Source organism: Leucoraja erinacea, chromosome 35, assembly GCF_028641065.1.
Source record: "Leucoraja erinacea ecotype New England chromosome 35, Leri_hhj_1, whole genome shotgun sequence".
Classification (NCBI taxonomy): Eukaryota; Metazoa; Chordata; class Chondrichthyes; order Rajiformes; family Rajidae; genus Leucoraja; species Leucoraja erinaceus.
In genome coordinates this window covers 11909361-11926603 of record NC_073411.1, presented here as the reverse complement: position 1 = coordinate 11926603, position 17243 = coordinate 11909361, and the positions used below count along the sequence as shown (strand labels likewise).

The 17243-nt window shown below is 45.0% G+C and overlaps 1 protein-coding gene across 3 annotated transcripts in view; it reads left to right on the top strand.

Annotated features, from left to right (window-relative positions):
* The window catches only part of zgc:110329 (uncharacterized protein LOC550500 homolog), an 87653-nt gene that overhangs the window by 26177 nt on the left and 44233 nt on the right, over positions 1-17243 (top strand). For 2 of the 3 annotated variants that reach the window (XM_055662317.1, XM_055662316.1), the window contains exons 3-4: positions 5582-5656; positions 7063-7158. In XM_055662317.1, the coding sequence (XP_055518292.1) occupies positions 5582-5656; positions 7063-7158 (171 nt within the window). The remainder of the gene's footprint in view (positions 1-5581; positions 5657-7062; positions 7159-17243) is intronic. The other variant, XM_055662318.1, reaches the window with a different exon arrangement.

Sequence of the window (17243 nt, the reverse complement as noted above, 5' to 3'; positions counted from 1 at the left end):
GTTAGGATGCATTTGGAGTATTGTGGGATGTTCTGGTCACCCCATTGTAGGAGGACTGTGTGAACTCTGGCTAGGGTGCCAAGGAGGTTTACCAGAATAATGCCTGGATTAGAGGAGTGTAGTTGCAATTGAGTTGGGACAGCCTTAGATTAATGTCGGAGGTTGCGGGGAGTATGTAACACTATAGGAGGTAGACCATCAGACCGTCAGAACCTTTTTCCCAGGATGGAAAAAAATCAAATACTGCAGGGCATGGCTTTAAGGTGAGAGGGGCAAAGTTCAAGGGAGATGTGTGTGGCAAATATGTTGCACAAATGGTGGTGAGTACCTGGAGTATGTTGTAGGCCGGGAGTGGTGGTTGAGGCAGATATGATAATGGCATTTAAGAGACCTTTGGATAGGCACATGGCTATGGAGGAAAGTGGATAAGAGTTGGTAACATGTACGGCAGGGGCCTTGTGGGCTGAAGGGCCTGTTCCTGTGCTTTACTGTCCAATATTCTATGTTTACACCTAATTTATCATTTTCCAATTATTGGAGGGAGTCAGATTCATTGAGCTATTATGTTCCTGATCGATTAATAATGTAATTGGCAGCTCAAATAATGTACAAGGCAACTCAAATTTCACTACACCAATTGGTGTACGTGACAATAAATGTCCTTTGTCCTTTGATTGAATGATCGATTTTCACGAGAGGGAGGTATATAAAGGAAGTCGCCATCATGAATGTGCAGATCTAACTGCCTCCACCCCCTGTCCAAACGCACGCTGATAGACCCGATCACGTTGCAAAAACAATCAGCCAACTCCCCGGCTTATTATACACCTAGTGAGCTGAATCCCTGCAAACTGAGGACTGGTTTGGGAAAATAAATCAGTTTTGTTATGACTCATTCCGCAGAGATTCAGGGTTCAAGTCTCACCTCACTGCACTGCAAATACTGATAGAGCTTGCTTTCGCAATTGGTGTCTGCTGTCATATTGTTTTAGGCATTTTAAATAGCTTCGCCAACTTATACTGTCCCTTCCACAGTGTTACGTTCACCCTGAAGGCTTTCTGCTTTTATGCGCTTCTGCCCACTTTGAAGAATGGCCCTATTTGGATCGCAGTTATACCCCTGTCACACTTACTCTCCCCAATTGATCTTATCTCTGAGTTAACTCCCCCCCCCCCCCCCCAAAATTTGTATTCCCACTTATTGTTTACTACTGTTGTATCATTTTCAGGCTTTGAAATTGTACCATGCACACTTGAGTCCAGATCATTAATACAGAATAAACAGCGAAGTGCTTCTATTTCCCAGTCCGTGATGAGCGGCATCATATTCCTCCTTCCAGTCGGAAAGAATATTAATCCCCTGCAGCTCCCCTGGCCAATTTCACATCAGTAGAACCATAATCCCCTTGGTGTCACGGTCTTCCATTTTGTTAGCATTTTTAAATAACTTTTTGAAGTCCATGCCCACAATGTTATCTGTGCTTTCCTCCCCCCACTGACTCTATTACCTCACCAAAGCCCTCAGTCAAATTAGTCAAACATCATTTGCCTTTAACAAATCCATATCGGGTTTCAGTCATTAAACTAGTAGTGACTAATATGCTCTCCTTAGGCAGCACCTTCCGGGCAGATAGTTTAGTTAGGTTCATTATTAATGTCACGTGCAAAGTTTTTTTGCTGCGTGCTATCCAGTCAGTGGAAAGAGTCGAGAGAGTTTCATTATCATGTGTCCCAGATAGGACAGTGAAATTCTTACTTGCTGCAGCACAACAGAATATGTAAACTTAGTACCTAACGGGAGAGAGAAAAAAGAAAATAGTTCAGTATGTGTATATACACATGCACACATACTCAATAAATAAACATATGTAAATAATAATCTGTAGTAGTTCAGAGCTTATTTGTTGCCATGTTTAATAGACTGACGGCTGTGGGGAAGAAGCTGTTCCTGAATCTGGATGTTACAGTTTTCAGGCTCCTGTACCTTCTTCCTGATGTCAATAGTGAAATGAGTGTGTGGCCAGGATGGTGAGGGTCTTTGATAATGTTGGCTGCCTCTTTGGGGCAGCGACTTCGATAGATCCCTTCGATGGTGGGGAGGTGTAAACGTGTAAACTCCCTGTGATAAATGTGCTGAATCATCAAAGCAAATTTGTGCGTGTGGTTAATTTTTGATGAGTCGGTGAAAAAAAAATAAAGGAATTGAGTTACCGCAATCACATATAGATCTGAATAACCCACAAGATAATTGGATCCATAAACTTTGGGATTTTAAATAAAAAGGAGATGATTGAAAAAATCTCTCGGCCTTAGGAGTCTGAAGAAGGGTCTTGATCCAAAACGTCACCCGTTCCTTCCCTCCAGAGATGCTGCCTGTCCCCGCTAAGTTATCCCAGCATTCTGTGTCTATCTTTGGCCTTTATTTAAATTTGTACGGTGGACAACTTACCAATGGCCACTCAGCTGAAAAATGAGAAAAGTCATTCCAAGAAAATTGGACAGGTACTTGGATAGGATAGGATTACATAGAAACATAGAAAATAGGTGCAGGAGTAGGCCATTCGGCCCTTCGAGCCTGCATCGCCATTCAATATGATCATGGCTGATCATCCAACTCAGTATCCTGTATCTGCCTTCTCTCCATACCCCCTGATCCCTTTAGCCACAAGTGCCACATCTAACTCCCTCTTAAATATAGCCAATGAACTGTGGCCTCAACTACCTTCTGTGGCAGAGAATTCCAGAGATTCACCACTCTCTGTGTGAAAAATGTTTTTTCTCATCTCAGTCCTAAAAGATTTCCCCTTTATCCTTAAACTGTGACCCCTTGTTCTGGACTTCTCCAACATCGGGAACAATCTTCCTGCATTTAGCCTGTCCAACCCCTTAAGAATTTTGTAAGTTTCTATAAGAAATTAGAGGGATATGGGCCAAATGCGGGCAGGTGGAACTAGTGTAACATAGAAACATAGAAACATAGAAAATAGGTGCAGGAGTAGGCCATTCGGCCCTGCGAGCCTGCACCGCCATTCGATATGATCATGGCTGATCATCCAACTCAGTATCCCATCCCTGCCTTCTCTCCATACCCCCTGATCCCTTTAGCCACAAGGGCCACATCTAACTCCCTCTTAAATATAGCCAATGAACTGGCCTCAACTACCTTCTGTGGCAGAGAATTTTGTAAATGGGGCTTGTGGTTGGCGAGGGCAAGTTGGGCTGAAGGGCCTGTTTCCATGCCTAATGATTATGATTCTCTGACTGTAAATTCAAATCAGTGCCCGAGAGCTGGTTGTATTTTTCACTGTAAAAATTGCATTAGAGAAATGGCAAGATGAATTGTTAGTTAAGGGAAGGCTGGTTATTATTAAGGCTCATGTCAATTCCTGTTCCAGAAACAGTTTGTTAGCATGCGTTGGAAGCTGTGCGCAGCATCTAATGTGCCTAGTAGGAAACACAAGGCATGCACAGTCTCCCAGTCATATCCCTGGTGTACATTCTTCACTAATCCTTGCAGTGTGATGCTTATTGTGTGATATCCCTGGTGGTGAGCTTCATAGTGATACCAATCAAACCACATCCTTGAGTAATAGTCTCAGTGTGCCTCATATAGTGATATAGTCGTGATGTGCATCCTATGGTGATATTCTCAGTAATTTTTTATTTTATGTTTAAATTCGTATGGCGACCACAAATGTCACTGTTGGTGCATGTGACAAACATGTCTCTCATCTCTTGTCTCTATTGCACTGACATATCCCGGTTCTGCATCACTCAATAACAACCCAATGCAATTCATTCAATAATGTCCCCGGTATGCATCAGGCAGCGATGGCGGCACAGTGGCTCAGCCGGTAGAGCTGCTGCCTCACAGCGCCAGAGACCCAGGTTCGATCCTGACCTAGGGTGCAATCTGTGCAGTGGAGTTTTGCGTGTCAAGAGTGTTTTATTGTCATGTGTCCCAGATAGGAACATGCAATTCTTGCTTGCTGCAGTACAACAGAATATATAAACATAGTACATAACGGGAGATAGAAAGTTCAGTGTGTGTATATATACACATGCACACATACTCAATAAATAAACAGATGTAGTGTAATGATAATAAGTCTGTTGTAGTTCAGAGCTTATTTGTTGGCTGTAGCGAAGAAGCTGTTCCTGAACCTGGACGTTCCCCGTGACCATGTGGGTTTCTTCCAGGTGCTCCAGTTTCCTCCCACACTCAATATACGTACAGGTTTGTAGGTAGACACAAAATACTGGAGTAACTCAGCGGGACCACAGGCGGCATCTCTCATCTCTGGAGAGAAGGAATGAGTGACGTTTCGGGTCGAGGCCCTTCTCCAGACTTTTTGTAGGTTCAGACAGGTTTGTAGGTCAAAGTGTTAAAGAAGAAGGGTTTCGGCCCGAAACGTTGCCTTTTTCCTTCGCTCCATAGATGCTGCTGCACCCGCTGAGTTTCTCCAGCATTTTTGTCTAACTCAGGTTTGTAGGTCAATTGGCTTCGGTAAAATTGCAAACTGTCCCTGATGTATGTAGGATAGTGTTGGTGTGCAGGGATCACTGGTCAGCGTGGACTTGGCAAAAAGAGTTTTACTGTGCAGCTAGCTGTACACGAGAGAAATATGGCACCATAAACCATTGATAGCCCATTGAGGAAGTCTCAGGGCAGAAGGGTCATGTGCCTGATCATTGCTCATCGCCACTCACTCTCAGCAGCAGAACAATATCTGCCCCGAGAGATGTTAAAGTTAGATTGTTTCTCATGCTGAGAGAGTGTGCTACAGTGATTGACACCTTGCCTTTCAACCACCTAATTATCAATGTTTCATGTGATACTATTTCTCATGTTGTCTATGGCAGGAATATAACTGATGTTTCATGATCTGAACTCCATGTTTCTCTGGCACTAAAGTTGTCATTTTATCTGTCGTCTGCACCCGTTCCCATTGTTAGAACGAATCAAAGGCCCAAAACTGTTGACAGGAAATTATGCACATGAGATTTCTTATGTATTTCTTCCCACGCCGTTCCTGCGCTAGCCATGCATAGACCAACCTCTTGTGTAGACCCCTCTTGGGCGTTGCCACCATTGTCTGCCATTCTGTGTTGGCCCCAAGCTTGGATTTTCATCCTTAAATATTTCCACCTTTCTTTCCCCCTTTAAGGTGCTGCCTAAAGGGCCTGTCCCACTTGGACGTCAGTTGCATGTAATTTACACGTCAACGTTTACGCATCACGACGCATTGTGCCGCGCACATGATACGCGCATGGTGCGTGGTGACGTAGGCAGTGACAAGCGGTGGCGCGTGGCTCCCCAGGATTTTGGGATGTACAAAATCTTTCCTCGCCATCTGCGTGACACGCAAATGACACTCAAGTGGGACAGGCCCTTAAATCTCTGCGACCAGTTGTTTGGTTTGGTCACCATGGTCTATGTGTCGCTATTTGGTTTTTTATTCCCACATGTAACGAGATACAGTTCTTCTACTTGCCTCTTCTACCAGAGTTCTGTCTCCCATTTGGCCCCATGTCTTGTTAACTCCTTAACCCATCATTTATTTTTATTTCCCCGCTGCAGTTTAAGTGGACGCTAGTCGTTGTGTTGTTGCTGGAGCTGGTTTTCATCATCGTCAGCTTTTTATGCCGGAATAAGGTACATTACTTTGATTTCTGTTTTCTTTTTGACTTGCCTACTAATCTTCATCATTCCCAGTTATTTACTAAGAAGATGCTAATTAGTGGTATATAATGGGCTATGTGTAAGATTGACTCAGGATGGCCACTGTGATACCACCCATCCTCTCCATACACATCGGAGCAATGGCCAAATAATACCTCTATTTCCTTGGAAGGCTTAGGAAGTTCGGCATGTCCCCATCTACTCTCACCAACTTCTACAGATGCGCCGTTGAATGCATTTTATCGGGATGCATCACATCACGGGTTGGGAACAGCTCCATCCGAGACGCAAGAAATTGCAGAGAATTGTGGACCATCACACAAACCAACCTCCCTTCCATTGACTCCATTTACACCTCACGCTGCCTCGGCAAGGCCAGCAGCACAACCAATGTCCCGACTCACTCCGGCCACTCCTTCTTATCCCCACTCCCATCAGGCAAGAGGTACAGAAATTTGAAAATGCACAGCTCTAGATTCAGGTACAGTTTCTTCCCAGCTGCTATTGGGCAACTGATTTATCTCACCAACAAGAGAGCGGTCCTGACCTCCCATCTACCTCATTGGAGACCCTCGGACTATCTTTAATTGGACTTTACTGGACTTTCAAAGGTTTCAAAGGTCTTTTATTGTCACATGTAACAATTAATGTACAGTGATATGCGAATTACCATACAGCCATAAGGAAAACAAAGCACCGAAACACACAACTACATAAAAGTTAACATAAAATCCACCACAGTGGATTCCCCACGTTCCTCACTGTGATGGAAGGCAATAAAGTCTAATCTTCTTCCCTCTTTATTCTCCCGCGGTCGGGGCAGTGGAACCATCCGTCGGGGCCGTCGAAACTCGCGTGTCGGGGCCGTCGAAACTCCCACTGCTGCCGATCGAAGCTCCCGTGTCGGGGCGATCTAAACGCCCACAGCTTGGAGTTCCCGAAGTCAGTCTTTGACCAGAGGCCGCGGGCTCCGTGATGTTAAGCCCGCAGGCACCCACGGTTGGCTATGGGGAAGGTGACAACGAGGCATACAAAATATAAAATTAACCAGGGGGACATTGAAACTAGACAGAGTACTAGGATGGGCAGCTTCCCCTATCTCTCTCTCTCCTCCACCCTCCTTCACTATTTTCACTGATTCCTCCTGATTCATTTTACTCTTTGTATACTTCATTGTCACCTTCTTCCTCGGCCAACAATCACGGTACTTTCAGGATTGCTCCGTAACAGTATGAGGAGGGAGTAACATAAAAATGCTGGAGAAACTCAGCGGGTGCAGCAGTATCTATGGAGCGAAGGAAATAGGCAACGTTTCGGGCCGAAACTGTAAACTGTGTCTTGAGGAGATTCTGACTCCTTTGAACCCTTCTGTCCCTCAGGTTCTTTTAATGTTTAAAGCGAATGTACGAGAGGGAATCAGACATTACTACGATGACTTGGATTTCAAAAACATTCTGGACCGCATTCAAGTCAAGGTAGGTCAGTCTCTGATGTTGATTGAATCATATGTTCTGCTTGTTTCTTGCTTGGAAATTGATTTGAAAAGCATATCGCCGCTAATGAGATCTGGACCTTGTCTATTCCTTGGTCTGAGGGTTGATGTATTTGTCGTGGGTGGAGGTGGGGTGGGGCCAATCACAGGGTCCGAGTTCAAATCCCACCCCAGCAGCTGAATGTGAATCGATATTGAATTTTTAATTCAGCAAGATCTTCAAGTTAACAGTTCATGCAAAACTGTTCTTCAAGTTAACAGTTCATCACAGTATGGTATGGCAACTGCTCTGTCTCCGACCGGAAGGCATTGCAGAGGGTGGTGAAAATTGCCCAACGCATCACCGGTTCCTCGCTCCCCTCCATTGAGTCTATCCAAAGCAAGCGCTGTCTGCGGAGGGTGCTCAGCATCGCCAAGGACTGCTCTCACCCCAACCATGGACTGTTTACCCTCCTACCATCCGGGAGGCGCTACAGGTCTCTCCGTTGCTGAACCAGCAGGTCGAGGAACAGCTTCTTTCCGGCGGCTGTCACTCTACTCAACAACGTACCTCGGTGACTGCCAATCCCCCCCCCCCCCCCCCCCCCCCCCCCCCGGACACTTATTATTATTTATTCAAATCGTTTGCTATGTCGCTCTTCAAGGGAGATGCTAAATGCATTTCGTTGTCTCTGTACTGTACACTGACAATGACAATTAAAAAATTGAATCTGAATCTGAAAGACAGGGTGAGTTTGGCAGAGTCCTTTGGAGAAAGACGTTTGCTTGCCTGTCTTACCACAGACATGCTGCCTGATGGCATAACAGCACAGCACTAGAGTTCCTGCCTTACAGCGCCAGAGACCCGTGTTGGATCCTGACTATGGGTACTGTCTCTATGAAGTTTGTACCTTCTCCCTGTGACCTTGTGGGTTTTCTCCTGGTGCTCCGGTTTCCTCCCACATTCCAAAAATGTACATATGTTTGTACATTAATTGGCTTCTGTAAACTTGTAAATTAATTGAGTAGGGAGGTGCGAGTGGGTGGGCTAAAGGGCATTTCTTCTATCTTCCCCCTCTCCCCCTCAATCCCCCTCGTCCCAACTCCGAACTCAATGTAGAAACCTAGAACTGCAGATGCTGGTTAATACGCAAAGGACATGAAGTGCTGGAGTAACTCAGCGGGCCAGGCAGCATCTCTAGAGAACGTGGACCGGTGACGTTTTGAGTCAAGACGGTCTGAAGAAGGGTCTCGATCTGTAACGTCACCTATCCAAGTTCTCCAGAGATGCTGCCTGACCTGCTGAGTTACTCCAGCACTTTGTGTTCTTTCCCATACTCAATACCCAGACCAATGAAGGCATGTGTGCCAGATACCTTAATCACAAGCCTGTCCACCTCTTCCAGGGAAAATCTTCCATAAAGACTTTTAAGTCTTTCTGTGTAGGAAGGAACTGCAGATGCTGGCTGGAACTGAAGATAGACACAAACAGCTGGAGCAACCCAGCGGGTCAGGCAGAATCTCTTGGCGACCTTTTGGATTGAGACTCGTCTTCAGTCTGAAGAAGGGTCTCGACCCGAAACGCCACCTATTCCTTTTCTCCAAAGATGTTGCCTGACCCGCTGAGTTACTCCAGCTTTTTGTGACCCCACAAGTCTTGCTGTGCCACAATACTTCCCAGGGCCCCACCATTTGATAGTCCCCTCTCCCCCTCCAACATTGCACACTCTGCCTGTCCCTGCCCTGCCCCAAACAATGCGCATTCTCTCGGAATCTTCCAGAATGCTGATTCAGCTGATGTCAACGAGAAGACTGCTAGCCCGGGCTGGCACAATACTGAATTAGGAAATCTTTGTGGCTCAGCGCAAAGATAGAATTAGCCTGTGCGGAGACTGACAGGCCAACCACCGCAGGCAATCTTTACCTAAAAATAAACTTTGGCTTGTGTTCAAGATGACTAAATCCACCAGCACAAGAACTTCAATCCCATTTGCCTTGATTGAAACGTGACTGAACCTGGAACTGGATCTCATTCAAGGAAGAAACAAGGAACTGCAGATGCTGCTTTAAAAAAAAAAAAGATACAAAGTGCAACCCGACAGGTCATCTATCCAGTTTCTCCAGAGTTGCTCTGTCTGATCTACTGAGTTACTCCAGCACTCTGAACCTCACTCGGGTTGCTTTACTTAGATTATATAAAAGCAGGCAGGGCTTAAAGAGAGTAGCCAGAGTGGAGTTTAGAGTCTTAGATGTTTAACTGCTAGAATGGAGAACCAAAATACTGCAGATGCAAGTTTATACCAAAGATAGACACAAAATGTTTAATTTTAGTTTATAGTTTTGAGATACAGTGCAGAAACAGGTCCTTCCAGCACTCTAACATTGCCCTGCACACTAGCCAAACCCAAGCCAATTAACCTACAAACCTGAACGGCTTTGGAGTGTGGGAGGAAACCGAAGATCTCGGAGAAAACCCACGCGGTCACGGGGAGAACGTACAAACTCCGTGCAGACAAGTCCCCGTAGTTAGGATCGAACTCGGATCTCTGGCGCTGTAAGGCAGTAGCTCTTCTGCTGCGCTCTGTGCCACCACAAAGTTGTAAAGAGAGTATAGCAGTGGGCTAATCACACTGATGGTCACAAAGAATAGTCTCAAGTTCAACTTCAAGTGAGTTTATTGTCATGTGTCCCTGATAGGACAATGAAATTCTTGCTTTGCTTCAGCACACAGAACATAGTAGGCATTGACTACAAAACAGAGCAGTGTGTCCATATACCATGATATAAATATATACACACATGAATAAATAAACTGATAAAGTGCAAATAACAGAAAATGGGTTATTAATAATCAGAGTTTTGTCCGAGCCAGGTTTAATAGCCTGATGGCTGTGGGGAAGTAGCTATTCCTGAACCTGGTTGTTGCAGTCTTCAGGCTCCTGTACCTTCTACCTGAAGGTAGCAGGGAGATGAGTGTGTGGCCAGGATGGTGTAGCCAGGATGTGTAACAGATCAGTGTGTCCATATACCATGATATAAATATATACACACATGAATAAATAAACTGGTAAAGTGCAAATAACAGAAAATGGGCTATTAATGTTCAGAGTTTTGTCAAGTCAAGTCAAGTCACATTTATTTATATAGCCCATTTAAAAAACAACTCTCGTTGGCCAAAGTGCTTTACATTTGTTATAAGAATAGTGTAAACAAACAAACGACATACATATATACAGTTCGAGCCAAATTTAATAGCCTGATGGCTGTGGGGAAGTAGCTATTCCTGAACCTGGTTGAAACCTCACCCATTCCTTCTCTCCGGAGATGCCGCCGGTCCCGCTGAGTTACTCCAGCACTTTGTGTCTATCTTCGATTAAATACCAGCATCTGCAGTTCCTTCCAACACTAAAAGATCATCAATTTGGATGAAGGCCTCACTGAGGCTGGCATTTCTGAACTGTGTGCTGCTAGTAGTCATGTATTAAATATAGGAAAATCAATGACAAGTGTTACAAGGCTAGATATTTCATTCAATCATTCTAACAGCAGAGGCCCAGGGGTTGTATTACTGAATCAGAACCTGTTACCTGGATATTTATTGCTGAGGGTTTGTGTGTCAGGTGGACTGTGTAGAGTGATGACTGCATGGCATAGCAGGGAGCAGAATAGAAACATCAGTGACAACACCATCCTGAACCTACAAAGACTATTGTGCCTCTGGCCATGAACACATTGATCTTTGTATTAGTTGGAAGCCCAAGTGAAAGGCAGCAATTGCTTTGATGGATGTTATTGATCAGAAGCCCAGGATTAAAGTGCAGTATTTTTAGATGCTGCACTTTCCAATCTTATGACTTTTAAACAGTTCCTTGGTGCAAGATTGTCAATTGCTTGCTGGCGCTTGAAGCATTTATTTGTCCTTAAAATGTTACATTGGTCACATTAACTGCAATAGACAATAGACAATAGGTGCAGGAGTAGCTCAAGAAGGAACTGCAGATGCTGGAGAATCGAAGGTAGACAAAATTGCTGGAGAAACTCAGCGTGTGCGGCAGCATTTGTGGAGCGAAGGAAATGGGCAACGTTTCGGGCCGAAAACCCTTCTTCAGAACATTGAATTCTCCCAATTTTGTTACCCTTGCTGTCTCCTCCCCTTCCTATCTCTCCCTCAGCCCTCGGGCTCCTCCTCCTCCTTTTTCTTTCTTCTTCTCCCCCCCCCCCCCCCCCCCCCCCCCACCCTATCAGTCTGAAGAAGGGTTTCGGCCCGAAACGTTGCCTATTTCCTTCGCTCCATAGATGCTGCTGCACCCGCTGAGTTTCTCCAGCATTTTTGTGTACCTTCGATTTTCCAGCATCTGCACAGTTCCTTCTTAAACACCCTCCTTCAGATGCAGGAAACATAGAAACAGGAGTAGGCCATTCGGCCCTTCAAGCCAGCTGCAATGTGATCACGGCTGATCATCCACAACCAGTACCCCGTTCCTGCCTTCTCCCCATATCCCCTGACTCCACTGTCTTTAAGAGCGCTATCTAGCTCTCTCTTAGGAGTTTCCAGAGAACCTGTCTCCACTGCCCTCTGAGGCAGAGAATTCCACAGACTCACAACTCTCTGTGTGAAAAAGTGTTTCCTCATCTCCGTTCTAAACAGCTTACCCCTTATTCTTAAACTGTGGCCACTGGTTCTGGACTCCCCCCAACATCAGGAACATGTTTCCAGCCTCTAGCGTGTTCAAACCCTTAATAATCTTATATGTTTCAATAAGATCACCTCTCCTTCTGAATTCCGGAGTGTACAAGCCCAGCTGCTTCATTCTCTCAGCATATGACAGTCCCGCCATCCCGGGAATTAACCTTGTGAACCAGGAGAAGTCTCATTGAGATTAAAAATCTCTTTTTGAAGAGAGTTCTGGCCAAGACTCATTACTGATTTTCTGTACCTATGTTTTCTACCAAATTGGATGACCATACACAATACATTCTCTCCGTTATATATTTACCCATTCACTTAACCTGTCTCTATCTCTTCAGAATCTCTCTGCATCTCCCCCAAGCTTCTGTACTTCTCCCCAAAGTCCTTTGCACATTCACCTGGGTGAAACATAGAAACATAGAAAACAGGTGCAGGAGGAGGCCATTCGGCCCCTTCGAGCCAGCAATTTACACTTGTACCAAGCCTGTACGTCTTTGTAGTGTGGGGAAAAACCGAAGATCTCGGAGAAAACCCACGCTGTCACGGGGAGAGCTGATAGACAGCACCCGTAGTCAGGATTGAACCTGGGTCTCTGGCACTGCAAGGCAACGACTCTACTGCTGCACCACTGTGCCGCCCTAGTCTGTGAAGTCCATGCGCTTGGTTGAAGTGACGATGTCTCTGAGTGCAGCTGCAATAGGAGGTGGGGAAGTGAATGGACAATTCCATTCTGCATATCGACGGGCTTCTCAGGCAAGCTGAGCAAATGATTTCTGTTCCTTGAAGTACATTGGACAATTTGTCCAATTTGTCCAATGTGGGAGAGTGGACATTTAATCAACTCCCCAATTACCTGGTCCAGAATGAATTGTCAAGTGTGTTTCTCTGCCAAATAACTCACTTGTCACCACTTCAGCTGAAAGTTGATTTAAGAGCTGTCGTGTGTTGCCCACCTACAAGACTACAGAGCAAATCCCTATTGACTTTGGACATCATCATTATGTTGCTTTTATTGTTAAAGCCACACTCTTTCAGCTCGTTAAGTTTCCAAAGTTGGAAGCAATGACAACTGAACCACAAGATGAAGTGTAGCAAGCATTCTGTGCTGTATCTCCCAAAACCAACAGCCGCCACTACTCAAAGAAACAAGGGAACTAGATGGGAGCGCATGGGAAGCCATCACCTGCCGGTTCCCCTCTTTGTATGTTTTTTTTGTAAACCAGCATCTGCAGTTACTTGTTTAAGAAGGAACTGCAGATGCTGGATAAATCGAAGGTAGACAAAACTGCTGGAGAAACTCAGCGGGTGAGGCAGCATCAATGGAGCGAAGGAATAGGCAACGTTTCGGGTCGGGACCCTTAAGGGTCATAGATGCTGCCTCACCTGCTGAGTTTCTCCAGCAGCTTTGTCCATCTGCAGTTACTTGGTTAGTTTAGAGATGCAGCGTGGAAACAGGCCCTTCAGCTCACCGCGTCCACTCCGACCAGCGATTACCCGTCCTATCCTACACGATTTGCAAAAGCCAATGAACCTACAAACCTGCATGTCTTTGGAAAGTGGGAGGAAACCGGAGCACCCGGAGAAAACCCACATGCTCACAGGGAGCAAAGGTACAAATTCAGTACAGACAGCACCCATAGTCAGGATCGAACCTGGGTCTCTAGCGCAGTAAGGCAGCAGCTCTACCGTGGCACCACTGTGCCCCCCTTTGTAAACTATGCTTTCTGCTCCAGAAGCACATGAGAGGGATGTTGGAATGGGCTACTCGGTCTTGGGATGGGTTGGCGAATATTACAGAGGGAGAGGTGGTTTCTTCAAAGGGGCAGAAGGGTAGGGAGGGCGGGAGAGCGACGCAGCTGGTAGAACCACTGCCTCGCAGCACCAGAGACCCAGGTTCAATCCTAACCTGGGGTGCTGTCAATGTGGAGTTTGCATGTTCTCCCCTGCGACAATGTGGGTTTCCAATTTCCTCCCACATCCCAAAAATGCGCGGGATTGCGTTCGTACAAAAGCCCTTATATGTATCTAATAGTTAGTGTCGAGACATCATGCAAGGAGCTGGAACAGCTTTATTGAAAAAGAGAATTATTAGATTGTTACAGCAATCCTGTGCAGAAATTGATGCTTTAATTTTCTTTAATGGAATTTCCGTTACATTTACCATATTTTCAATGATTTCAACCTAAATAATTAATACACATAAAACCACATAAAACTCTGTCCTTGACGCTAAACTTCATACGTTGTTTTCGGACATTGATGTCACTATATAAGAATAATGTTATTTGCAAAACAGATGTTGATTAATTGAACATTTGCCATGCAATGTAATTCCACTGAACTGGTAAATGAAATAAATATCCTATTCATGGGCTTTAGAAACTAATTTATTTTTGAATTAACATTTTTATTGAGTTTTTGTTAACTGCAGAAAGCCTCGCATAATTGGTGCTGAGTTCAGCGATTCAGTTACGGAGCTACTGTCAAATTTTAGTTATACAAGAGAAAAAAATAATAGGTGACGTTTCTGGTCAAGACCTGAGAGACTCTCAGTCTGAAGAAGGGTCTCAAACTGAAATGTCACCTATTCCTTCTCACCAGAGATGCTGCCTGACCCGTTGAGTTACTCCACCATTTTGTGTCTTATCTTCGGTGTAGGCCAGAATCTGCAGCTCCTTTCTACACAAAGTTGTAGTCATGTTGTGGTCTCGCAGTATTGGGACAGAGGCAATGGCAAGGCAGTAGTTCTGGTGAACATTGTCCCACAAGGATTTTTACTTCGAGGGCGGTGAGCACTGGCTGCAGTTGGCAGTGCGGAGACACTCTCGTGGTCAAAGAGGTGAAGAAGGTTGACCTTATCTGTTCAGATGCTGAAGAGCATTTTAAAGGGAAAATCTAAAATGTGTTCAAAGTGACTGTCGTAGCTGTTGCCAGGGTGACATAGGTTGTTGCTGGTGCTCACTTCGTTAAGTCAAGTCAAGTCAAGTTTATTTGTCACATACACATACGAGATGTGTGCAGTGAAATGAAAAGTGGCGATGCTTGTGGACTTTGTGCAAAATTACAAACAAACAAACAAACAAACTACAAACAGAATAAATAATGAAGTAGTGTTGTTATTGAAACAAATACATCGATAGATGCTCCTGAACACATCATCAGTGATGTAACCTGGGTGTTTCGGGTCGTTCAACATCAGACACCCTCACCCAGGCGACCCAGCCGTGGTTGATCAGATCACCACTTGTGTTCAGGTGGCATTCGCTCCTCTCCATGGACCTCCTCTCCTGATCCAGAGCCATCTCGAGGCTTTCTCCGCTGCCTCTGTGGTGTTCTTGATGGCCTTTCTCCTCGCCACTCCGTTAATGCCCAGTGCACTCAAGGCTTTGTAGAGCGATTGCCCTGCAAAACCTCTGCAGCCAACCTCGATGGGCATACACCTTGCCTTCCAGCCCTGCTTGCGGCAGTCTATGACCAGCTCTTCATACTTGGCCATCTTCCTCTCGTGGTCCTCCTCCAGACGGTCCTCCCACGGCACTGTCAGTTCCAACAAGACGATGTTAAAGTAATGATTTCATTTCAAATTTTATGTCAAAGGGAGGGAACCAGTCACCGTTTTTTCAGTGACCTGCTACGACAGTCGCCTAAAAATCGCCTAAGTGGGACAGGCCCTTAAGTGTTGTTCAACTCTGCAAGAGCAAGGACCAGTTAATGATACTCACACAAAAGTTGATCAATATCCAGGGAATTTTTTAGTAGGTTTTTTTTTGAAGTTCAGAGACTCAGCTCATTGATCACAGTAACCAAGAGAGATTGTATTCAACGAGGTATTTAAATATTTTATGTGATACATACTTGTCCTCCCAAATACATTAGAGGAAACCGAATAAATCACGCAGCATCCAATGTAGATAAATCATGGAAATGAAAAGCATTTGTTTTAGTGTCAAAATGTGGAAAGACCTCAAACCAACATGTCTGGAGATTGGGAGATGGTACAGGTTCTGATTTAGACACAGAATGCTGAGGTAACTCAACATGACAGGCAGCATCTCTGGAGAGAGGAATGGGTGACGTTTTGGGCTTTTTAGTTAGCGTGCTATGCATTCAGCGGGCTGTGCGTTCTACCCGTGACCTGCATGGGTTTTCTCCGGAAGCTCCAGTTTCCTCCCACACTCCAAAGACATACAGGTTTGTAGGTTAATTGGCTGGGTATAAATGTAAATTGTCCCTAGTGTGTGTAGGATAGTCCAGGTATCGCTGGTCGGTGCGGACTCGGCTTTCCACGCTGTATGTCTAAACTAAACTAAAACCAAACATTGCCAATGCTTGGCCGCTGTCGTCCCGCCTTGCCGGGCTGTGAGCTCTTCACAAAGCAACACTTAAACTGCATTTGTCTGTGGAGAGGCGACTGTGAGTCTTCCAGCCTGTCACTTAAACATAACCAAGCAAAAAAACCTGAGGAGCTGCTCTGGAGAGCAGCGGAGGCATCCCGAGCCAGTCACTCCACAGTTTAATAGCAGCCTGCCAATTGAAATTGAATTTGTGCAGTGGAATTGCTTTTCACAAAAAAAAAGGCTGGTTTTCTCCTTAATTGACTATAAACAATGCAATTCCCAGAACCGGCATGATTCAAAACTTTTGCAATTCCTTTGCTTTTTTCCTCTTGGTTTTCATTCCATAAAAATCGTTTCGATTGCAAATACTACAGAAGCTGACAATATTACTGCAGACTCTAATTATTACTGAAGGAATTATTACTGAACTAAATATTACTGCGGAATGTGACAGCAGAATTCAGTCATCAGCCTGAAGAAGGGTTTCGGCCCGAAACGTTGTCTATTTCCTTCGCTCCATAGATGCTGCTGCACCCGCTGAGTTTCTCCAGCATTTTTATCTACAGCAGAAACTACGATATGATATGAAATGAAGGTCCTCTGTCGAACTCAATAGTATTGACTTGCCACATGTATTATATGTTTGTAAGTCACACGAGCAGAATAAGGCCATTCGGCCCATCAGGTCCCTGCCATGCAATAATGACTGATATATCTTTCCCTCTCAATCCCATTCTCCTGTCTTTGCCCCATAACCATTGACACCCTTATACTAATCAACCATTGACAATGGAACAATGACATTCTCACTCACTGTAGCTTGACAAACCCATTAACGCAACGACACACAGTTAACATACAATAATAAAGATTTCAGGGCACTGTTTTGAATACGAGGAGGAATATTACTTGACAGAAACTCAGCGGGTGCAGCAGCATCTATGGAGCGAAGGAAATAGGCAACGTTTTGGGCTGAAACCCCTCTTCAGTCCGAAGAAGGGTTTCGACCCGAAACGTTGCCTATTTCCTATTGCCTGCTGCACCCGCTGAGTTTCTCCAGCA